At 47.8% G+C, this 24,276-nt stretch overlaps 1 protein-coding gene across 2 annotated transcripts; it reads left to right on the top strand.

The window, feature by feature from the left end:
* Positions 1 to 1,843: 1,843 nt before the first annotated feature.
* SLA2 (Src like adaptor 2) lies at positions 1,844 to 23,500 on the top strand. Of its 2 annotated transcripts, none has more exons than XM_059706051.1 (8): positions 1,844 to 2,275; positions 5,701 to 5,834; positions 8,396 to 8,495; positions 8,860 to 8,946; positions 10,588 to 10,691; positions 21,716 to 21,865; positions 22,796 to 22,928; positions 23,347 to 23,500. In XM_059706051.1, the coding sequence occupies exons 2-8, from the start codon at positions 5,744 to 5,746 to the stop codon at positions 23,498 to 23,500; spliced, it is 819 nt and encodes a 272-aa protein (XP_059562034.1). In that variant the 5' UTR covers positions 1,844 to 2,275; positions 5,701 to 5,743. The 2 variants fall into 2 exon arrangements, with proteins under 2 accessions (XP_059562034.1, XP_059562035.1); XM_059706052.1 differs by having other exon boundaries at positions 5,689 to 5,834.
* Positions 23,501 to 24,276: the final 776 nt, after the last annotated feature.

Below are 24,276 nucleotides of genomic sequence, written 5' to 3'. Positions count from 1 at the left end.
ACTCAGACCCTGCTCAGTCTGGTAGAGGAGATGAAACAAATGCACGAGGACAGATCCAGGTCACCGAGCTGAGTTCCCAACATTGCAGGCCAACACAGAGTTCCAGAGCTGGCGGAGGTCTGATGGACAGTTCCTCTTAAGAGCCACACTGCTGCAGCCTTTTTGGCCCCACTTGGCATGGATGGTTGCCTGCTTTCCCACCTTAGCCTTGTGCCTGGAGTCAGGCCTTAAATGAATGCACCTTACTGGCCCTAACTGCACTCTTTCCCTTCTGGTTTTCATTTTCTTTCTTCCTGTTCAGTCCAAAAAAATCTTGGGTGCCTGCTTTGTGAGAGGTAAGTAAAGGGCCAGGTATACTGTATGTGATGATTGTATAAAGCTCTCTTCCAGCCCGGCTGGCATGGCTCAGTGGTTGAGCATTGACTTAGGAACCAGGAGGTCACAGTTCGATTCCCAGTCAGGCTACATGTCGGGGTTGTGGGCTTGATCCCCAGCGAGGTGTGTGCAGGAAGCAGTATCTCTTTCCTCCCTTCCTCTCTGAAATCAATAAAAATACATATTTTTTTCAAAAGCTCTTTTCCAAGTCATTTTATCCAGTTCGCAAGGCACAGTGGGTTGTCTCACAGAGACAGAACTGCTAAGGGGAGTTAAGTGACTTGCCAAGGTCACCTCACTAGAAAAAGTTCCTAGTTCTTACAAAATCAATGTATTTTCATGTTTTCTCAGCCTTTTATTGAGCACCTACTACAGGCTGGGCCCTTAGCGCCTTCCTATGTGTTTCCTTCTATTGGCCCAGTGAGATACACACTAGTCCCATTTTATGGATGAGAAATGGTCACAAAACTAAGCGTCGGATCTAGGCTCCAGTGGAGTGCACCTCCACTCTAGCTCCTTCAGCTCTCCATGCCAAGTACTCACGGAGTTCATGTCAGACCAACCTTGCCTAGCGGAAATGGAGACCTGAGCTGGAGTGTGCCCCAGCTGACCAGGTTCCCCGCCCCCCCGTCCCGTCCCCCCCCCCCCCCAAAGCTGCATAATCTGAGCTGGAGTCAGCTATATCAGAGCAGTGGGTCATTTGGTGTTTAAAAAAAAAATCTCTGCAGTAATACTAAGCCCCCTAATGGAAAGGCTGCAAAGTGGGTTTGGTTATTGAGATTTTAACAAGCTGGGAATTTACGTTTCTATGATTGGAGGTAACAATAATCAAAGGCCATAATATCAGAGATTCTTTATCCCGGCTGAGTGATTCCCAAGCGAGGGGTGTGCATCAAGAGTTACCTGGAAGGCTTGTGGGAGATTGTTGGCCCCACCACGGAGTTTCTTATTCAGTAGATCTGAGATAGGGCCCAAGAATGTGCATGTCTAACAATTCCTGGGTAATGCTGAGCTGCTAGTCTGGGGACCACACTTGGAGAAGCGCTATCCAAAGGTCTTGCTACTCAAAGTGTCCCCAGACCAGCAACATGGGTGTCACCTGGGAGTAATTAGCAATACATAATCTGAACCCCACCCAGCCCAGACACACTTACCCAAATCTGCTGTTTAATAAGATCCCCGGGTGATTGCTATACACACTGAAGGTTGGGACACATCACTCCAAGGCAGTGCTTCCCAGACTTGCCAGTCAAAGGGATCTCTTCACCTGCTTAAAACTCAAAGTCCTAGGCTGCTCCTCTGGTGACTTGCATTCAGATGTGGGAGGATCCCAGGGTTCTGACACTAACAAGCCCCTCAGGTGACTATTATAATCAGATAAACCTGGAAACTCCTGCTCATTTGCCTCAGTTTTGTTTTCCTTGGGCAAGACCAAGTTGTAAAGACAGAAAACAACCTCTCCCTCCAGGATCATGACAAGGCAGCCGCTTCTGCCCAGGAAACAGGAACTTGGGGAAGGTGGCTCCTTGATGGTCTGTGATGCCGTCAGAGGAAATGGGTGGTTGTGAGAACCACAGAGTCTGCAGATGTGAGCCAGGAGCCCCGAGGACGCTGTCGCAGGCTCAGAGCGCTCTGGGCCTTCTCTGGCCCACCTGCGCTTGGGAGGCTCACCCAGTCCAGGCTCCTGTCCGTCCCAGGTAACCACAGGCAGAAACCAAGCCACCCAAAGCCATATCGAGGGCCTCTCCCTGAAGATTCTCCAGGCCAAGAGGGTTCTGGATGTCCTAGGACTAAGGATGTTGACAGGCTTCCCGAAGGGCCCCCCAAAGCCCTGACCTCTCCAGCCAAAGCATGTGTCTTGGCCGAGCCCCCATTCCAAGCCTCTGGTGACAGGAAAACAGTAAGTATGCTTCTTTTGTTTTCCGATGGCCTTGGGCCTGTGGGGAAGGATGGGCCCCTTAGCAACTGGGAGTGGGCTTTATAGTGGGGGGAAAGGCCAAGGAGAAGGAGGTTTCTACGGAGGATAAGGGATGATTTCTAAGGGTTCTGAAGGAACCGAGGCCCCCCTTCCTACACCTTTGTCCTCTGGAGTAGTACATTGTGCCCTCCAGCTTGTCTGCATGCCTAGTCTGGTCCCATCTCAGTTACCAACTTCAGTGAATGAGAGAAGTCGGTATTATAATCTCTGAAGACACTTTCAACTCTAATATCGTCAGCTCCTCGCAAAAAGGTGATATTTCTCAGCTCAACTGGAGAAAGCTGAGCTCAATCCAAACTCACCACTCGTACCCCACCACTGAGAAATTATCCTCTGAAGCACAAAAGCACAAAGGCAGGAATGGCAGACCTAGCTCTGCACTGACCAGCTGTGTGGCAGTGAGCATGAGGTCGGGCTCTGTGGGTCCTGGTCCTTGTATCTGAGTGGGATTCAAATGCAGACCTCTCAAAGGACCAAGTGAGATGATATAAAAACCATTGTGGGCACTGTGCTGATCACAGCTGCTTTTTACTACCTCCTTCCACCCACTGGCCCAGGTCCCCTAGGAGGTGCCTAACACACAGTAAGTTATTCAAATGCTTATAAATTAATTATTAGGTCCTCTGTTTTAAAAGTGTTGGCCAACCCCATGGTCTTCATTTTGCCCCCCAGGAGGCTTCCTGGCCCCACCAGGTGAAGGGAGCTAGCAGAGGGTGCTGGGGGCTTCCAGTCTGAGTGCACTTCTACTTCCTTCGGCCCATCCCCCAGCTCCACCTGCAGCGGGAAGAAGTTTCTGGGTTTAGTGCAGTTGGTGATTGTGGTGACGTTTCTTGCTGAAGGAGGGGAAAGGAAACTAACCTTTACTGAGCACCCATTCTGTGCCAGGGTCCTCGACTCCCCCCACAGCCCTGTGGACTCAGAGTTATCCCTAATTCACAGATGAGATGGAAAGGATGCATGCTCTTTCTGAAGTCACACAGCTCCAGCCTGGTTGGCCTGAATTAATCACTCATGCTACCTAGGAAAGATCTCCCCTGGGATTTTCTGCACAGTCGAGCATAGAGCCCGCACCTCGTACTCAAGGGGAAAGGCTGGGGAGCAGCAGGCATGTTGAAAACCTGACCTGAAGGGGAGCCTTAGCAGTGAAGGAGTCGGAGACCTGAGGAGGCAGCAGCACCATCTAGGGCCTAGCAGCTAGGCTGCCGAGGCTTCAGGATCCCAAAGTCAGCAGGAGCCACTTGCTAATTAGGCCTGTTTTGTATTAAAGAGCTCCTGTCCGCCCTGCCTGGTTTAGCTCAGTGGATAGAGCATCGGCCTGCAGACTGAGGGGTTCCAGGTTTGATTCTAGTCCAGGGCACATGCCCGGGTTGTGGGCTCGATCCCCAGTGGGGGACGTGCAGCCCAGCAGAGGGAAAAGCCTGCCAATCAATGATTCTCATCATTGCTGTTTCTTTCTCTCCCTCTTTCTTCCTCTCTGAAATCAATTAAAATATAAATTTTTTTTTTAAAAGGGAGCTCCTGTCCCATGAATCCTGAAAGCCCAGTGGGAGGCAGCAGAAACAGGCACTGTTAGCCCCTGTCGATGACACAAGACGGCAGAACTGAAGGCAATTCCCTTGCACATAAGGCAGGATTTTTACTCCAGACAGGACTGGCCTGTGAGGCCCTAAAAGTCAATCCATGATAGTGACAGACACCTGTCCTCACCCGGGCATGGTGTTAGGATTCAAGGGTAAGGACAGAGTCTGCTATATCACAAACTAGTGTAATTATGCATCTCTGTACAGAAAGGAATGAAACCACCTCCCTGAAACACTTTAAAATAGTGTTTAGCAAAATCAGCATTACCCTGGAAACCTGGGAATTTAAATTATTTTAAGGATAAGACAACTGTCCAGCCCTGGTCAGCTAGCTCATTTGGTTAGAGCCTCATCCCAATAAGCCAAGGTTGCAGGCTCCATCCCCCATCAGGGAACATACAAGCACCAACCAATGAATGCATAAATGGGTGGAACAACAAGTTTCTCTCTCTCTCTCTCTCTCTCTCTCTCTCTCTCTCCCTCTCTCCCTCTCTCCCTCTCTCCCTCTCTCCCTCTCTCCCTCTCTCCCTCTCCCCTCTCCCCCCTCCTGTCAGTTTTTTTTTTAAGACACTGTCCAAAGAACTAATAATTACATTCATCCATTTAGTTCATATGTATTGACCACCTTCTGTGGGCCAAGGGCCTCACAAAATGCTGAGAAAACAGGCAAATAAGGAGAGGTCCTGTCTTCATTGAGCTGTAGAATAATGGCATATTAAATAAACAAAAGCTTTAATAAATGAATAAAACAGGAAGGAACACAACCGGGAGCCAAGAGAGAAAAGGGAAGGCTCTTAGGAGCAGCCTCTGGTGAGTGACATTCAAGGCATAGTGAGGTAGAAGCAGGCTTTTCACATGTGTGACCTCTGAAATGTTAAGTATTGTTATCCCCATTTCTCAGATAAGGAAGTGGAGGCAGAGAGGAAAGGGCTCCACACCAATCTTCCAAAGCCTTGCAAGTCATCACTGTGTCACACAGCCTCATAGTCATCTTTGCCCAGCATCACCTTAGCTTGCTGTGACACCAGGTTCCCCTTGTCCACTTTTTTGTTGTTGTTGTTGTTGTTAATCCTCACTTGAGGATAGTTTCCATTAATCTTTTAGAGAGAGTAGAGGGAGAAGGAAAGACAGAAACATATCAATGTGAGAGAAACACATCGATTGGTTGCCTCCTGCACTCACCCCCGATCAGGGCCCCAGGCCAGGGAGAAGCCTGCAACCAAGGTACATGCCCTTGACCTGAAACGAACCTGGGACCCTTTGGTCCACAGACCGACACTCTATCCAATGAGCCAAACTGGCTAGGACCCCTTTGTCCACTTGTAGCACTAGCCATGGGTTCTGGTATGCCTAGAGTGAACTCTGACCTATCATTGTCCCGTCACCCAAAATATGATCCCAGGTCAGGAAATGATTCTGGGTGGATCATCTGAATGAACAGCAAGGGCTGTGGGGTTCAGAGAAAGCTTCCTGGGACAGGCGGCGATTAAGACAGCCCTGACGGGGAAATAGCACCTTCCAGCCAATGGGCGGTAGGCCACAAACACGAAGGCCCAGAAACAGAACAGCGCATGGCTAAAGCACAGTAACACGGGAGAAAACAGGGTCCACGGTGAAGAGACCCTTCGCAGTCTGGAGCCTGGTCCTGATGGGAGGGAGATGATTTGTAGGCCTCAGCAAGGAGGTTAGTAGGACAGAGTCAGGGAGGGAGGGTGCCGCACCAGGCCTGGAGCCACAGTTCTGTCCCCATCACAGCATCTCTTTCAGATTTCTCTCCACGATGTGCTTCTGAGAGTTCTTCTGAGAGGCAATGGGAAGTCAGCCCAGCAGAGGGAAAAGCCTGCCAAGCCCAAGCTCAAGTCCCTCTGTCCAAGACCAGGGCCCTGTACCCATGCAACCAGGTAAGCTTTGGGGCCCAGACAGCCAGGTCTTTCCCAGGCACCACAGGCTGCCCAGGGCCTTCCTGACCAGCCGCTCCAAATAGCGTCAAGCGTCATTGAGTGCCTGCTGTATACCAGGCCCTCCCTGTAAGCCATCCAGGCAGACCCTGCTCTTGTAGAGCTTACATTTTAGCAGTCAACATTTAACAACCAGGTAAAGGAGAAAATCTAAGAGAGTGACAGTTGCTAACCAGGCTGGGGGATAGTCCTGCAGGCATTTCCCAAGGCTTCCTTCCTCCTCAACCAATGTATTTGGAGGCTGAGCTGGCAACTCTAAGACCAATCCCACTTCTGTAGCTCTCCATAGCTGCACTGTCCATTACAATATTCCCTAATTATGTGAAGCTATTTAAATTTAAGTTAAAACTAATTTAAATGAAATAAAATTAAATATTCAGCTCCTCAAGTCACACTAGCTGCATTTTAAGTGCTCAAAGCCAAATGTAGCTACTGGCTACCTTAATTGGACAGCAAAATTATAGAACATTTTCATCATCATATCTATCTATAAAATTCTACTAGACAGTGATGCCCCAAAGCCTCTCCTCTTATCCTGAGAGATACTGTGAAATACTTGAAGCAAAATTAAAGCTATGACAATTGGAAAAAATTGTTATATACAATGAATATGTTGAACCTATAGCTGTTATTTTCTAAGGTAGTCCTGAATAAAAAATGCTACTTTTTAGGACAATTAGACAATCAAAATAAATTCTAATATTTTTATGTCAAAGCTACTGCCCCTAGTTTTTTTCTTGTTCCCCAAAATAGCCCACAAATCCTTTCTCAAGACACATCCTGATTTGGGGTTTTGATAATGTATTCATCAGAGTTCTGCAGAGAAACAGAACCACAGAACCAATAAGGTATTGGGGTGTGTGTGTGTGCGTGCGTGTGTGTAGACACAGAGAGAATTTATTTTAAGAAATTGGCTCATGCAATTGTGGGGGCTGGCAAGTCTCAGATTTGTAGGGCAGGCGGCAGGCTGCTGACCCAGGGAAGAGCTGCTGCTGCAGAATTCCAGAGTTGAGTCTGGAGGCAGAATTCCCTCTTCCTCAAAGGACCTCAGTCTGTTTCTTAATATCTTCAAGTGGTTGGAAGAGACCCACGCCCATTATGGAGAATAATCTGTCTTATTCAGCGTCTACTGATTTAAAATGTTAATCTCATCTAAAAAATACCTCTACAGGAACATCTAGACTGGTGTTTGACCAAATATCTGGGGATTGTGGGCTAGCCATATTGAGACATAAAATTAACCATCACAGGTAACAGGATTACTCTAAACCAAGTGGCACATTTAGGAGGAAGGACATGGAAAACACACTTAAACAGAACTAGGAGATTGCAGAATCAAATGTCTGCATATTAGTGTTTGGGCAGGATCTGTCTGAGTCTGAAAACTCCCTTACAATGTCTGGGGCTTCCTTCCCTCTCCTCAGCCCCTGCCCCCAGTATCCTCATCTCCCTAATATCACTCTCTCCAGCCACTACAGCCATTGAGTCCAAAGCCCTATGCCCTGTAGCCACCCAATCTGCACAGAGAGCCTGGGGCCCAGCAGGCCTCTCAGGAAGAGACCTGGAAACCACACAGACCTCCACCTCATTTCCTCTGAATCTAGCTATAAGCAGCAGCCCCGGGGCTGCTCTGAGTCATGCCCAGGGTGCTGGGGCTGGGGGGGGGCTGGGGTTGTGTGTGTGAATCTCCCAGCCCCCATGCAGGTGTCCTGCCTTCGGGGGCTGTGTTCCCTCCTCTGCCAGGGGCTCCTGGAAAAGGACAGGCCTCTCTCTGTAGGCCTAGTTCTGGTCACAGCAGAAACATGGCTTTTGGGCAACCCGTTCCATGAGTTATCTATGCATCAGCCTTACATCCATCCAAAGTCTAAGGCTTTTGTGCCACGCCTTGTGCACGCACAACCAGGGTTCACAGTAGTAGACAAGACCACAGTCCCTGCCTTCAGAGACAGGGTCCCAGAGATGGGTGTTTAGCCAATGATCAGTTATAGTTGTGTTAGATTTTGGCAACAATGTGATTTAAGAGACTCTGACCAAGAGTGTCTGCTAAGAGGTTTGTCAGGGAAGGCTTCCCTAAGGAAGGGACATCTCATGCGGGGAGTGAAGGATGCAGATGCGTCAGCCAGGCGGAGGGGGGCAATCGAGGGGACAACATATGCAGCTTAGCAGTTCCTAGAGGTGCATGGCCAGGGCTTCCAGGAGGGGGAGGGACCCTTCCCGGAAACCTGGTTTGACGCTTATTGAAGGACACCCTCCACAAGACTTGCTTGCATTGTTTATTCAGGCGTCGGGAATTTCCTTGCACCTGGGATGTCAGGTCCTGTGCTGCTGACAGTTCAGAGAGCGAGAACACCAGGCTCAGAGGAGCTCCTATCTGGGGTCACCACAGGGATCTCCACGAGCCCAGGGTGCCTGTGTGAGGGTTGATGTGGGATCTCAGACTCCGAGACCTCACAGCTGGAGGCCGGGCTGGCCGAGAGGCTGACCATCTCTGTCCCTCCATCCAGAAAGGAGGAAGGCCACAGCCGTGGCCCTGGGCAGTTTCCCGGTGGGAGAGCAGGCAGAGCTGTCACTGAGACTGGGGGAGCCACTGACCATCATCTCTGAGTAAGTCGTTCCAAGGGCATTGTGTGGGGTGATCTGCTCCCTCCCCCTGATACCTGAAGATACACTCATGGGAGGAAGGGCCACTCCCTCCAGGAGAAAAGAGCATGGCCTTTGGTGCCAAGCTCCCATGTGGCCCTGATGTTGGGATTTCAGGCAGCATGACACACCTACAGGGAGAAGCAGTGGGTGGGCAGGCCATACAGGGGTCCTGCATCATGCCATTTACTGCCCAGGGGTACCTGGGTTAGTTGGTGCAAGGAAACCTGGGAAACTCAGGTGGGATCCAGCCTGGTAGGGCCTCATAAATCTCAAATGAGCAGTTCCAAGGGCCTTCTGAGAGGGTCTCCCCCCTTTCTCTCTGCAGAGACGGAGACTGGTGCACGGTGCTGTCAGAGGGCTCCGGCAGAGCGTACAGCGTTCCTAGCATCCATGTGGCCAAAATCTCCCATGGGTGAGTTTCCACTCCAGGCCCTGCTTTAAGGGACCTTCCTGCTTTCACTTCCCACAAGTGTAGTCCTTGATGTCCAGTCCTGTGCTGAACAAAGCTGGGGACAGGGGAGAATCAGGCCCAGACTCTGCCCTCAGGAGCAGACAGGCCTGCAGGACTTGGGAGCCCAGAGGTGGTGGTTTGCAGGCAATGTGGTGGTACTAGTAGAGAATGCTAAAGGGGACTTGCAGGAGATGGAGCAGCCTGAATAAATGTCCTGAGGCAAGAAAACAAGGGCTTCTGAGGGAGGGCCAGACCTGGGACACAGGGTCTCTACAGAGCACTGCCAGCTCTCTGCCAAAAGCCAGTGACAAAAGGAACTGACTCCAGAGCCAATCCCGGGCCTGGAGAGAGAGGAAGTGCAGTGCCTTTCGGTGGGACCTGCCTGAACAACACCTGGTCAGGAACGTGTCCCTGTGCAAGTGCAAGCTGTGACCTCCACTCCGCAGCTCTGAGAGAAAGTAGGGCTGCAGCACCGCAGGGTCTTCCTGTTCTGGGGCTCACAGTGTGTCTGGCTCTGATGAGAGTAACACAGGGATCCTGGGACTTGTGGACACCTCATGGGATCAGCTCTCAGAGTTGTCGGCAAGCCAGGTGAACCCACCTTGCCATGTGTGTTCTGATGTCTGGGCCTACTGGTTGGAGGTTTTACATCCACAGCATGGCACTAAGTTTAAGCTAAGGGACACTGACTCTCTCTAGAAGTGCCCTTCCCTTGCCACTCTTTCCTTTACATCCTCAGTTTTCATAAGACATGACAAATTTTGTAAGTCAACAAGACTTTCATTTACTATAAAACGAGTCTAAGTTTGCTGCTGGCACCAAGTGAGACAGCTTCTCTAATCTATTTACTTGGAATCATCTCAACCCTGACTCTGGCTTTGACTGTGGAATTTCACAAAATGACACAGAGACAGCATTTCCATCGAATCAGCTTCTGTAGGCTTTGCCTGGGGTCACAGGGCATGACTTAGGAGGCTGATGACTTAGGACCGGAAAATTCCTGCAGAACTTCCCGTTACAGTTACTTCCATATAGATATATAGGTGAGGGATTAAGGGAAAAGAAGAAAAATATGGGCTCAGAGTAATCAAAATCCCAGCATGGAAAGAGGCGTCAGGGAGCAGGGTGGTAGAAGGGCTGAGCTTTGAGAGGCACATATGGTGATCAGTGGGCTGCATGATATTTTCCAAAATTTTAGGCACCTTAAACATTTGAATTCCAGCTTGTCTGTCCACAAAACAGCTTCGTTGCGAGTTATATTTCTGTGATAATGAAAAAAGGTTTGCCTGCATACCTTGGGCTACAAAGTTAATCTTTAAAATGCCCAAATAAAATACTTTCTAAAATTTTAAAACAAAATACAACGAACAATTCTTGGAAAGGTGAGTAGCATAGCGATGGTAGGAGACTGGGCAGTGGTAGAAGAGAGGCCAGGATCTCCCAACTTGCTCCCAGCTCCCTGGGCTCTTGGGAATGAGATCTCCAGGCAGAAAAGGCTGGGGCTGACCCCATGAGGGTGTCCTCAGAGGCCCTGGAGCCAGGACCAGGAGGACAAAGCTGGGGGGCCACCCCCAGGCTGACTCCCGTCTGCTTCTTTCCCAGGTGGCTGTATGAGGGCCTGAGCCGGGAGAAAGCTGAGGAATTGCTGTTGCTGCCTGGAAACCCTGGAGGGGCCTTCCTCATTCGGGAGAGCCAGACCAGGAGAGGTGGGTAAGCCCTCCTGGGGCTTGACTTGGGGGCAGAGGTCAGAGGTGAAGTGCCAAGGGCTGGAGTCAGGCAGTCTGGCTAACTGGCTGCCATGTTGCTGCAGTGAGAGCCCATTAGCAGTTGAGCACTAACCTGCATTTCTAACAGGATGTAAATGGCCCTCAGGAGGGAATCCAACAAAATAGCCTTCCCTGACCAGCAATGATTTCTCCCTCCCCAAGACACCAGACATGATCCTATCTCTTAGCAAAATGTTGACAAGTTAACAAAGTCTCCGTGCTTTGGGGCACCAGCCAGTCAGAGCCAGAAAACCCGTTGGAAGCCATCTCATGACCTTCCTTTCTCTGCTGTTCAGAGGGGAAAAGAGGCCTAAGGAGGCAGAGGGACATGTCACATTGCACATTCATATGAGACCTCTCCCACCTCAGGTACAGGGCCTTTGCAAACAAAACATGAAGTTGATGGAGCCTATCTCTGATGCCCCTTCCTCCCCCTGAGCTGCTGACCTGAGTCCCTTTCGGCAGAGGCAGAGAGGGACCTTGAAGGAGTGGCAGCAGCCGCGTTTGTGTTCAGGCCCTTTCAGGGCCCTCAAACAATCCTGTGGGGGTTGTTCTTCCATTGTACCCATTTTACAGAGAGGAAACTAAGGCCTAGAGAAGAGAAACGATTTGCCTGGGGAGACACAGCTAAGAAGTGCAGAGCTGGGATTCAAACCCAGCCAGAGTTCACCTCACTTTAGACACCCAGGAAAGGCCCACAAGTGACAATAATGGTAGAACTACAAGCACAGTGGTGGGGTAGGGAGGAGATATTCACAAGTGAGGACCAGCCTCCAGCCCTTGCCCTAATTTGAAACAGCTATGATGGGCTGTCAGGGTTCTTTGTTATTTACTCAGTCTCCCTCCTGGGGGAGCCCCTCCAGGGAATCCTTGCCTCTCCTCCCCTTTCTCGGGGAGCTCCCTGATTTGACCTCTCCCCAGCCCCTCTGGCTATTTTCCAGGCAGCATGGGTATTCCACCCTCACACATGCCTGTAGGTTGCTGGGATGGGGGCTGGGTCCGAGTGCAGCAGCTGCAAACAGGAAACCACATCGATGGTGTTGCCTTGGGTCAGGGGCTTGTAGACAGGGCCCCAGTGAGCACTGAAAGCCACAGGAAGTGCTTTGTGCTCAGCTCCTGACCGCCTCCCCCTCCTTCTCTGCTCTGGTTCAACACCAAGAGCATACTGACCAGCCCTTATGGTCACTCTACCCCTTTCCTAAGAAGGCACATATACAAGGGAACTATCTGAGAAATACTCGGACAGGAGAAAGCAGATAAGGATCCACGTGGTTACTGGGGTTAAGGTTAGATTGGACTCGGAGCTTCCCCACAGCCAACACCACGGGGGTAGATCAGAATGCAGCTCTCAGTATCAGAAAAGGAAGAGACTTGCCAATTCTGCAAGACAGGCAAAGGTTTCCCTTGTATTATCTTGTAATCCCTCATCTGGGGCTTCCTTTTGGACAGTTTGTCAAACTGGAAACCATGAGTCTTGTAGGCCAAGAAATCATTTTAGTTCTGTTGTTATTGACCAGAGAGTCTCAACTTGTGTGGGCCTCAGAGTCACCTGGTGGGCTTATTAGAACAAAAAACTGGCCCCCACACCCAGCGCTGATGCAGACGGTCTGGGGCAAGGCCTGAGAATTCGCCTCTCCAACAGGTGATGAGGCTGCTGCTGCGGGCCTGGGGACCACACTTTAAAAACCGCTGATCTGCCGAAACCGGTTTGGCTCAGTGGATAGAGCGTCGGCCTGTGGACTGAAGGGTCCCAGGTTTGATTCCGGTCAAGGGCATGTACCTGGGTTGCGGGCACATCCCCCATGGGGGGCGTGCAGGAGGCAGCTGATCAATGTTTCTCTCTCATCGATGTTTCTAACTCTCTATCTCTCTCCCTTCCTTTCTATAAAAAATCAATAAAATATATTTAAATAAAAATAAAAAATAAAAACCGCTGATCTGGACCTTGGTTGCACTTTGAAATCATCTGGGGGAACTTTATAAACTGCTGATGCCTGCACCCACCCCCAGAGTTTCTGACTTAATTGGTCAAGGGTATGGCCTGGGCCCTGGGATCTGTAAAAGCTCTCCAGGTGATTTTTCCCCCTTCTGGTCTGCTGTTTGTTTACTTGTTTTTTGGATTCCACATATTGTGTTTGTCTTTATCTGACTTATTTCTCTCAGCACAATATCCTCTAGGTCTATCCATGTTGTTGCAAGTGGCAAGATTTCATTCTTTTTCAAATTGTTATGGCCGAGTCTTATTTCATTGTATATATGCACCACTTCTTCTTTATCCACTCATCTATTCATGGGCACTTAGGTTGCGTGAATATCTTGGCTATTGTAAATAATGCTGCAATGAACATATGGATACATGTCTTCTTTATTGCTTTGCCCCCAGGTGATTATGATGTGCAGCCAGGGTCAAAACCCAGGGCCCTGTAATCTATTGATGTAGTGGATCTGGACCAGTGAGTGAAATGAAATATAGCAGAAAACTTAAGAGTGTATCACTGGGGTTGGGGAAAATATTGCTTCATCAAACTTTTGTTTGTGTCCTGGCTCATAGTGTAAAATTTCATACTGTGGTTTGTGGTCAAAAAATGTTTGACACCGCAGCTCTGGGGCCCGAGTGACGTCCTAGAGCAGTGCTTCTCAGGCTTGAGTGGACAGGAACTGTCGGAGCTTCTTGACAGTGCAGACCCTTGAGCCCCACCTCAGACCTACCGAATCGAACTATTGGGCTCCGAGGTCAGAAATCTACTCCCTTCACAACCCCTCCTCCCCCATGCTTCTTATGTTCTTTTAAGTTTGAAAACACACTTAAAATCTAGGGAACCCAGACTTAATAAGAAACTGTGTGTTTTATGTTTACATGTTGCATCTTGTCATATACAATGGTAGTTAACTGTTGACCGAGTGAGTAATATCAGGACCAGCTTTTCTTTGGCTCAAGGTCTAGATAGATGTACCTCTGGGAAGGCAATTCTGCAGGGGCTCTGAGCCTGTGTGTGGACAGAGGAGGAAGGCCTGTGAGCTTCCAAGAACCCTACTCACAGTCTGTAGGGGGAGGGAGAAAGCCACCCTTCATTTCTCTAGAGTCCCTCTGGCATACCTGATTGTGTTCTAGGCCAGGGGTGAGCCATGGCAGGGCCCAAGTCAGGCCCAAACTTTGGTCTGTGAAGGAGCACTGAAGACTTTGTGGAGGTCACAGGACTGTTCCAGAAGTCAGGGCCAGGCCCAACAGTATCACCCCCTTGTCTTCCTGCTGTTCTACTATGTGTCTGTTCTGTGTTGGACACTGTAAAGGTGATTGATTAGCAAGACATGCTTCCTGCTACTGAGGGGCTCACCTCTGTCCATTCTGTCAGTTGGCATCTCCTGGGAGGCAGGGCTGTTAACTCATGGTTCCTGCCCTCAGGCTCAGACAGTGGAGGGTCCAAGGTTCAGCATCCTCCTCAAGGCTATCAGCTTCTCAGAGACTTCAGCAGAGGAAGTTCAGGAGGATCCTGTTAGGTCTACCTCCCACACACAGCTCCTAATCTGACCCTCTCACCACTGAGAACCCCCCTCCACCCCTCACCCTCCTCACTCCTGGCATTGTCATCAGAACACCTGGGAGAACATGGTGCTTGACCCCAGAGGTCTCTGCAGGCCAGGGTGTGGCATTGGCTAAGCCTTCTGGAGCTTTCCCAGGGTGAGGACTTTGGATTTAAGTGTGACAGGGAGGGTTCTGAGTAGGGGAGTGACATGACCTGATCCTTCAACTGCTATGAAGAGAGGATTTGGCAGGGGGTCAGGTAGAAATGGGAAGCCACGGCAGGCTCCATCTGGGTGAGAAGTGGTCAGATTCTGGATGTGTTCTCAGTGTAGCCATTAGGGTTTTCTGTCGGGCTGGATGTGAGGTTGAGAGAATGGCAGCAGTCAAGGATGACTCCAGGGTTAGTAGCTTAGTAATGGGTAAATAATGCTGCTGTTTTCTGAAATGGGAAGATGGTCAGACCACCCCTTGGGAGGCTCACAGTTGGTTATGTGTTTTGGGGCCGGTGAGGGGTAGGGTTGAGAGACAGATGATGGCAGAGCAGGACGCTTGGTGCCACAAAGTACTTGTGCCTGGGCAGGCCTAGAGCTGGGGCTTCTCTTAGGCAGAGGCCTTCTGGAGGAGTTGTCTGAGCAGAGCTGAGTTGTAAAGGGAAGGATGGGGTTACGCAGGTGGAAGAGTGTTACATATAGAAGGAACAGTGTAAGCAAAGGGCCAGAGGCCTATACGGGTTATTGGGTGCTTGCTACATGCCAGACATGCTAAATGCTTTACCTGCTTCATCACCTGCATCCTCGTGGTGATCTGGTCAGACTGGGCAATTATCATCACTCTTTACAGATGAAGAAGCAGATCTGAGAGGTCAAATAATGTGCTGTACAGTGTGTGCAATTTAAACCCAGGAGTCTGTGTTACAAAGAGATGTCCTGGGGCTGGGAGAGAGCAGTATGCATTTGGGACTGGCTGAAACATGCAGTGGAAAGGAACAGTGGGTAACAGGCACATAGGCCACTTACAGATGACCTTGGTAGGTGACCTGTCCCCACAATGGTGTTGAAAGCCTCACATGGGTTTGACAGCGCTTATTATACCTTTCTGGTTCTAGTAACTGTGGTGATAGTGGTCAGAGTAGAGCTACTGAAGAAACATGCAGAGGATGTAGGGACTTGGTCGTTCAGTTTATGTGGGTTGGTTGGCCTCTGGAACCTATTTTCAGATATTTAGCCTTTTCCAAATACAGGGTTTTTTCAGGGTCACAGCATAGTTCCAGAAGAGACTATTCTTAAAAATACAGAGGTGAAAGAGCTTTTAGATTCATGTAGAGAACAAGAAAAAGGAAGCAGGGATCCTACTCCACACTTCTCTTTGTATCCTGTATCCTTGATAAATTCACTTATTAGTTCTAGTAGCTTTTTTGTAGATTCCTTATGATTTTCTATATATATGATCACCATGTCTATAAATACAATTTATTTTCTAATCCATATGTCTTTTATTTCTTTTTCTTGCCTTATATTACTGACTAGGACCTCTAGGATGAATGAAATGGTGAGAACATTTTTGCTATATTCCCAATTTCATCAAAAATATCCAGAAAAGTGCAGGAAGAAGAGACTTTATTCAGTTGAAACAGTTTGCAAACCAGAGAAATGCAGGCTCCAGTGGAAACTGAAAGTACACTCTACCCAGACAAAGGGAGGCCACCTTTTATAGAGAAAGTTCCCAATTGGTCTAATTTTATGCAAATTAGTTTTCCAAATTCATATAGTTCCGAATGGTCTGAATTATGCAGTTCTGATTGGTCAGTACTGTGTGTTTTGATTGTTGAATAATCAGTATAGGACAGTTCTTATTGGTTGGTATAGATGCAAAGGAAGATATAATTGTGTAGTTCTTTTTATTTGTTTGTGTGTTTATTTATTGTTAATCCTCACCCTAGGATATTTTCCCATTGATTTTTTAGAGAGAGTGAAAGGGAGAGGTAGAGACAGAGAGAAAAACACAATGTGAGAGATTGGTTGCCTCTGCACACACTCCCAGACCACGGCCAGGGATCGAGCCTGCAATCAAGGTAGATGCCCTTGATCAGAATCAAACCCAGGGTCCTTCAGTTCGGCTGACACTCTATCCACTGAGTCAAACCAGCTAGGCCTAATTGTGCAATTCTGATTGGACAGGGCAGGTTTCAGTCCATTGGTTGAAAGACAAAACCAGGGGTTCCCTGCAGTGGTTTACTGTGTAAATAAGCAGGCATAGTGTGGGAACCTGAGAGTTCAGTCTGAGGTTCTTCCCAGTTTACAGAGTAAGTGAAGAGCCCCTGCAGGCAAATGGTCCTTAGGCTCTTATTTATAAAACTAGAGGCCCGGTGCACAAAAATTTGTGCACTCGGGGGGGGGGAGGGGGGGTCCCTCAGCCCGGCCTGTGCCCTCTCGCAGTCTGGGACCCCTCGGGAGATAACGACCTGCTGGCTTAGGCCTGCTCCCGGGTGGCAGAGGGCAGGCCCAATCCCTAGGTGCAGCCCCTGGTCAGGCTCAGAGCAGGGCTGATTGGGGAGTTGGGGCACCGCCCCCTGTCACACTCAAGGCAGGGTCGATGGGGAGGTTGTGGAGCAACCCCCTGTCACGCACAGAGCAGGGCCCATCAGGGGGTTGGGGCGCCCCCACTCTCACACTCAGGGCAGGGCTGATGGGGAGGTTATGGCTCTACCCCGTCACACACAGAGCAGGGCCCGTGGGGCGGGGGGAGCTCCCCCCTATCAGGCACAGAGCAGGGTGGATAGGGAGGTTGTGGCCCCGCCCCCTGTCACACACAGAGCCGCAGGGCGATCAGGGGGTTTGGGTGCTGCCCCCTATCACGCTGATTCCAGTGCCGGGAGGCCTCACGGCTCCGCTGATCCCAGTGCTGGGAGGCATATTACCCTTTTACTATATAGGGTAGAGGCCTGGTGCACGGGTGGGGGCTGGCTGGTTTGCCCTGAAGGGTGTCCTGGATCAGGGTGGGGGTCCCCACTGGGGTGCCTGGCCAGTCTGGGTGAGGGGCTGAGGGCTGTTTTCAGGCTGGGGGTGACTGAACTCCCAAACGCTCCTTTTTTCCTTTTTTTTTTTTTTAAATTCTGGGCCAGCTTTAGCTTGAGGCTTGGCTCCAGCTCTTAGGCCTCCGGCTGAAAGTAGGTTTCTGGCCTTTGCTTACAATGTTGCGAATCTGCTGGCTGAAGTTGGGCGTATTTGTTACAATGTTTCTTAAACTGCCAGCTCAGAGGCAGCGGCAGGCGGGGAACGTTGGTTTCCTCCGTCACTGAGGCAACCAAGCCTCATGTTAGTTTCAAGCTGCCTGGCTGCCGGCCGCCATCTTGGCTGACAGTTAATTTGCATATCTCGCTGATTAGCCAATGAAAAGGGTATCGGTCGTACGCCAATTACCATGTTTCTCTTTTATTAGATAGGATACTAGAGGCCCAGTGCATGAATTTGTGCACAGATGGGGTCCCTAAGCCTGGCCAGCGATTGGGGCTGTCTTGGGAAGTTGGCTGGCTGCAGGAGGTTGAGTGTCTGCCCCCTGGTGGTCAGTGCATGTCATAGCTACCAGCCAGTCATCCAATCATCCAGTCTTAACGGTCACTTAGGCTTTTTTTTTATTTTTAATTTTCTTTTGAGAGTTTTATTATTTTTATTTTATTCATTTTTTTGTATATTTTTTAAAATTAAATCTTTATTGTTCAGATTATTACAGTTGTTCCTCTTTCCCCCCCCCCCATAGCTCCCCTACACCCAGTTCTCACCCTACCCTCTGCCCTTATCCCCCCCAATGTCCTCATCCATAGGTGTACGATTTTTGTCAAGTCTCTTCCCACACCCTCTACACCCCTTTCCCCCCTGAGAATAGTCAGTCCACTCCCTTTCTATGCCCATGATTCTATTATATTCACCAGTTCATTCTGTTCATCAGATTTTTATTCACTTGATTTTTAGAGATTTTAGTGTTCTGTCCATCTTTAGTATCTTAAAAAGTTTGTGTAAAACTGGTATTATTTATTTAAATGTTCGACAGAACTCACTAGTGAAACCATCTGGATCTAGTCTTCTTTGTGGGAAGTTTGAAAATTATTCATTCAAATTATGTAACAGATATAGTAATATTCAAAATTTTTATTTCTTCTGTCAGTTTCATAATTGGTGTCTTTTAAGGAATTCTCCATTTCATCTAAGTTGTGGAATTTACTGGCATGAAATTGCTCATATGCCCTTATTATCCTTCTAATGTGTGTAGAATCTATAGTGATGTCCTCTCTTCATTCCTGATATTGGTAATCTGTGTTTTTGTGGGCTTTTAAAATTTTTGAAATTGATTTTAGAGAGGAAGTGGGGGAGAGATTTGTTGTTCCTCTTATTTATGCAATTATTGATGCTTTTAAAAATATATATTTTTTATTGATTTCAAAGAGGAAGGGAGAGGGAGAGAGAGAAACATCAATGATGAGAGAGAATCATTGATCGGCTGCCTCCTGCACACCCCCATACTGGGGATGGAGCCTTCAACCCTGGGCATGTGAACCATGACCTCAACTGCTGAGCTACACCAGCTGGTTGATTCTTTTCTCATGATTTTTTAAATCCTCATCTGAGGACATGTTTATTGATTCAGGAGAGAGAAACACTGATGTGAAAGAGAAACATTGATCGGTTGCCTCCCCTATGGGAATAGAACCCACAACCTAGGTATGTGCCCTGACAAGAAATCAAACCTGCAACCGTGTGTATGGGGATGATGCTCTCACAACCTGAGCTACCCAGCCAGAACCTTTTGTTTCTTTCTTGATCAGTCTATTTTGAGGTTTATCAATTTTATCAATCTTTTTCAAAGAATCAACATTTGATTTTTAATTTTATTGTTTTCCATTTTATTTTTGCTTTATTTCCTTCTACTTATTTTTATCGCTTCTTAAGGTGGAAGCTTATTTTATTTATACCTTTCTTCCAATGTAAACATTTAAACTAGAAATGTATCCTTAAGTACTGACTTAGCTGAGCTCACAAGTTTTTGTTTTTATTTAAAATATTTTCTAATTATGGTTGTGATTTCTTCTTTGATAACTGGGTTATTTCCAAGTATTTGGGGATTGTCTAGATGTCTTTTTATTATAATTTAATTCTGCTGTGGTCAGCAAACATATCTTTAATTATTTCAATCTTTTTTTAAAATATATATTTTATTGATTTTTTACAGAGAGGAAGGGAGAGGGACAGAGTTAGAAACATTGATGAGAAGCATCGACCAGCTGCCTCCTGCACACCCCCTACTGGGGATGTGCCTGCAACCAAGGTACATGCCCTTGACTGGAATCGAACCTGGGACCTTTCAGTCCCCAGGCTGATGCTCTATCCAGTGAGCCAAATCGGCTAGGGCTATTTCAATCTTTTAAAATTTGTTTTTATGGCCCAGTCTAGAGTCTATCTCAATATTCCATCTGAACTTGAAAGAAAACGTATATTGTTGATAAGTGCAGTGTTCTATGTTAATTAAGTCAAATTAGTTTATTGTATTGTTCAAGTCTTCTACAAGTATATCCCTATTGATTTTCTGTCCAATTAAGTACTGAGAGAGGAATGTTGAAATCTCCTATTATAATCATGAATGTCTATTTTTTTCTGTTCATTCTGTCAGTTTTGCTTTATATATTTTGAATCTCTGCAATTGGGTGCATACAAATTCAGGATTTTTATGTCTTCTTGATATATCCCTCATATCTCTGGTAATCTTCTTGATCTTGAATTCTACTTTGTCTGATGTCAATATTACCACTCTAGCTTTCCTGTGACTAATGTTTGCATGATGATAGATACATTTTTTTACTTTTAGTCTGCGTTTTAATATTCAAAGTATTTTTATCATACAGTTGGATCTTGCTTTTTAAAAATCCAGTTTGAAAATCTCTGCCTTTTAATTGGAGCATTTAATACTTCCTCAAAATAAACACTTCCTAGAACTTCCTAGAACTGATAGTACCTATTGTTTGGTATTCATTCCCACCTTTTATTAGCATTCCACAGAAAAGATTAAGTGACAGGGTTACTGCCTCTTCTTCCAGGTTGTCTGTGACACAGTTTTCTCATCTGTAAAGAGGGAATAATTGTACTTACCTCATAGGGTAGTTATAAGAATAACATGAGAAAATCCATATAAAGCATATAGTAGACGCTCAATAAATGAAAGCTACAGATAGCGTTAGATCATTAGATGATAGTAATAACAGATTATTATTTCACTAAGCACCTTCTTTCCATTTGGTTGATGAAGTGTTGATTTAAGAAACGAATCCCACTTTACAGTTATCAAGTTATCTCATATACATCCTCATCTGATGAAAAACTACTGGAGATCTGCATGGTATAATGATTTTACATAGTCTTTTTTCTGTGTTCATTTTTCAACCATATGCTTTTTTTACTTAGTTTTTAAAATTAAAATTTCTGTTGAGACCTATCAGACTGTGCACTTTAAACATGTGCATTTTATTATATGTAAATTATACATCAATAAAGTTGATTTTAAAAACCAAAAAAAAGGAAAAATTCTGTCACATGCATGTATATAATGTACATATGTAAGTTAAAGCCTAATGAGAAAACCAACATCCAGGTGTCCACTTACCAGCTTAAGAAATTGTACAATCCCTTAGAAGCCCCTTGCTTGCTTCACTGTTAATCATTATTTTCTTCATAGCTTTGCCATACATGTATCTCTGTGTAATAGTCTTGACTGCCTTTGACCTTTATATAAATAGAATCATGCTGAAGGTATGCTTCTGTGACTACCTGCTTCAGCTCATTATTTTTAAGGTTTATCTGTGCTTAAATGTGTAGTGGTTATTAACTTTTACTTCTCTACAGTCTTACATTATATAATCCACCATTCTACTGAGTGCCTATGGGCTGTTCACAATTTGGGGATTTTCCAAACAATGCTGTGAATATTGCTCGTGAATTTCTAAGGTAACATGCTGGGATGGAATTGCTGGGATTGTGAGGTAGGTGCATGTTCAGCTCAACTAGTTAATGTCACCTGCTTCCAAAGTGGCTTGTACTAATTCATCTTTTCACCAGCAGGGTAAGAGGTTCCTCTTTCTCCATGTCCTTGCTGACATCTACAGACACATTTTCACATTCTAACTCTTCTGCCCACTTGAGTCTTTCTAACAGCCAACACTTAGTGTTCATTTAAACTGTGCCAGGCTCTGTATCCATGATCTCATTTCACAAGAGCTGTACCTATTATGTATTGTCATTTATGACCAAGAGAACAAGACTTTGTCCTTCTCTGCCTATTTCTTCTGCCTGGACCCAGGGCTATCCACTGTGGCCACCTCATCGCTTCTTCCTGCCAACTTGGGCAGAGCCAGGTCCCAGCAGGACCTCAGTCCCACCTTGGACTCTTTCTTCCTTAGGCTGTTACTCCTTGTCAGTCCGCCTCAGCCGCCCTGCATCCTGGGACCGGATCAGACACTACAGGATCCAACGCCTTGACAATGGCTGGCTGTACATCTCGCCGCGCTTCACTTTCCCCTCACTCCAGGCCCTAGTGGACCATTACTCTGGTATGGCCTTTGCTTGCCTCCATGAGAGTAGACTGGGATGTGAGTTTTAGGGGTCAGAGAATCCTTAGACACTTTACCTGCTAAAGAATATCCAGACAGATGGAAGAAGGGCCTCCCCTACCCTCATGCCAGTCCTTGTGCCAAGAAACACAGACTGGCAGCTGTATCTTTTTTTTTAAATATATTTTTATTGATTTGAGAAAGGGAGAGAGTGATAGAAACATCAATAATGAGAATCATTGATCGGCTGCTTCCTGCATGCCCCACACTGGGAATCAAGCCCACAACCTGGGCATGTGCCATGACCTGGAATCGAACCGTGACCTCCTGGTTCATAGGTCAACGCTCAACCACTGAGCCACACCAGCCAGGCAAGGCAGTCCTATCTTTATCCCACGTGTGAGTGCAGGCCAGTAACTCATCCACAGTAGTTCCGAGGCAAAGCCCCAGTGGGAAGCATAGTTGTCTCTACAGGAACTAGGCCCAAATCTGTTGCTATTGTAGAATTCAAGTTGATTCTTAGCATTTTCTGGTGCCTGTGCAATAATAGGCACTGGAGGATGTAGAGGGGAGAATAAAACTGGGAAAACTGATCAGGGGTTTGCTGGGAGGTTGCTCATTCGATAGATACTGAGCATTCCTTAGTTTTCTTCCCGAAGTGCTTTCCTAGCCAGAAACTGGGCTCAAAGAGGTCCATCAACTTACCCCAAACCACAGTAAATTTAAGTCTCCCAGAACCTAGCCCGGAATAACTTTTGATTACATCTCAGCCTCTAGGAGACCAACAGCTTGGGGCTCTTGTGCTGTAATCCTTTTTAGACCATGCCCCAATCTGCCAAGTGTGTAAAGCTGTCGGGTGAGGGTAGGGGTTGTTGGGGAGGAAAGCAGGGCTGGAGTCACCCATGTCAAGGGTCTAGGTCTCTTCCTCAGAGCTGGCGGATGACATCTGCTGCCTCCTCAAGAAGCCCTGTGCCTTGCGGAGGGCTGGCCCGGTCCCTGGCAAGGACATACCTTTACCTGTGACTGTGCAGAGGGCACCCCTCAATTGGAAAGCGCTGGACAGGTGAGGGGAACCCTGGGCCATGAAGGCAGAACGAGGGAGTGAGGCTTTACCCCTGGGAACCCACAACCCAGAATGAACCTGACAACTTCAGGGATACTGGGGGACCAGTGAGCATTGATTGAGCACTTAGAGGACAGCCTAGGTTCATCAGGTGGGTAGGGGGCAGTGGCAGGGAGGATAAAGTGGGCATACAATGGGCAGCCTGGACATGAAGGCAGCCAGAATGGGAGGAAGGTCAGATAAGATAAGGTAGAACAGAGAGTACCAGTCCTGAGTGAAGTCAAGCTCTGGTTTGATCTGACAGGAAACAGAGAGCCACTGTGAATGTTTTCCAGCAGGAGTGAATTAAAAACGGTGAACTATGTGGCGAATGCAGGGGAGACGGCTCCTTGACCCCGCTCTTTTCCATTCTCCATAGCTCCCTCCTGTTCTCTGAAGCACCTGCCACAGGGGAGGCATCTCTCATCAGCGAGGGACTCCGGGAGGCCCTCAGCTCCTACATCAGCCTGACTGATGACATCTCCTTGGACGATGCCAAAGCCCAGAGGCGAAAAGGGGAGCCAAGGTTGTAGCACCTAGAATCCCAAGGCAGCTCAGCCTAACTGTGCACCCACAGGCAAGACTGAACTGAGTGAGGAGAGAACAGGGATACAGAGGCACATTCAAGGTCCCACCTCTATCTTGTTCCTTCCTCTCAGCCCTAAGAAGTCACATACCTCCTCCCAGTGCCATGGCCCTGCCTGCAACCTCTAGTTTAAGGACAGACCAGCTGAGAGCAGGGCCAGGGCTCCAAAGAGCCTAAACTTCCTCTGGGGTCTGATGTAGTCAGTGCACAAGTTTGGGAATTCCAGCACATCTTCCTCCCCTGTTAGTTGAGTCCCATTCAAACCACCCCCCTGCCCCCGTACCTGCTAACCAGTCCCCAGTCCCGCCCACAAGGTAGAAACAACCACTAACATCAAGAAAAAGCAACATTTGAAGAAAATGTATAAGGGGGGGGTGGGGGGGAGCAGAGGGAATAGATGGCTCACCAGAGCAGCAGAACCTGGGCTGTCCAGCCTCCCCCTAACCCTAGAGCAGAGAGGACGTCTGACAGTCCAGGTCCTCAACTGTCCCCACAAGCCCCTTCTCTGGACAGTTGTAGCTCTCAGATTTCTATTTCATTTTGCAACTTATTATTGGAACCTGGTTAAGCCTTACTGGCCTTGCCATCTAGTGGCCCAATGCAAAATGACACCTTCTGAGACTAGCACACTGTGATGAGGTGTTATGTGTAGCTCTCAGTGCTGGGCAGGGGCACTAGGGCATCAGAAAGTGGTAAGCCCTCTCTCCACAAAGCTAAGACTTC

The sequence above is a fragment of the Myotis daubentonii genome, chromosome 8, assembly GCF_963259705.1.
Source record: "Myotis daubentonii chromosome 8, mMyoDau2.1, whole genome shotgun sequence".
In the NCBI taxonomy this organism is placed as follows: Eukaryota; Metazoa; Chordata; class Mammalia; order Chiroptera; family Vespertilionidae; genus Myotis; species Myotis daubentonii.
This window is presented reverse-complemented; position numbering and strand designations above follow the sequence as displayed.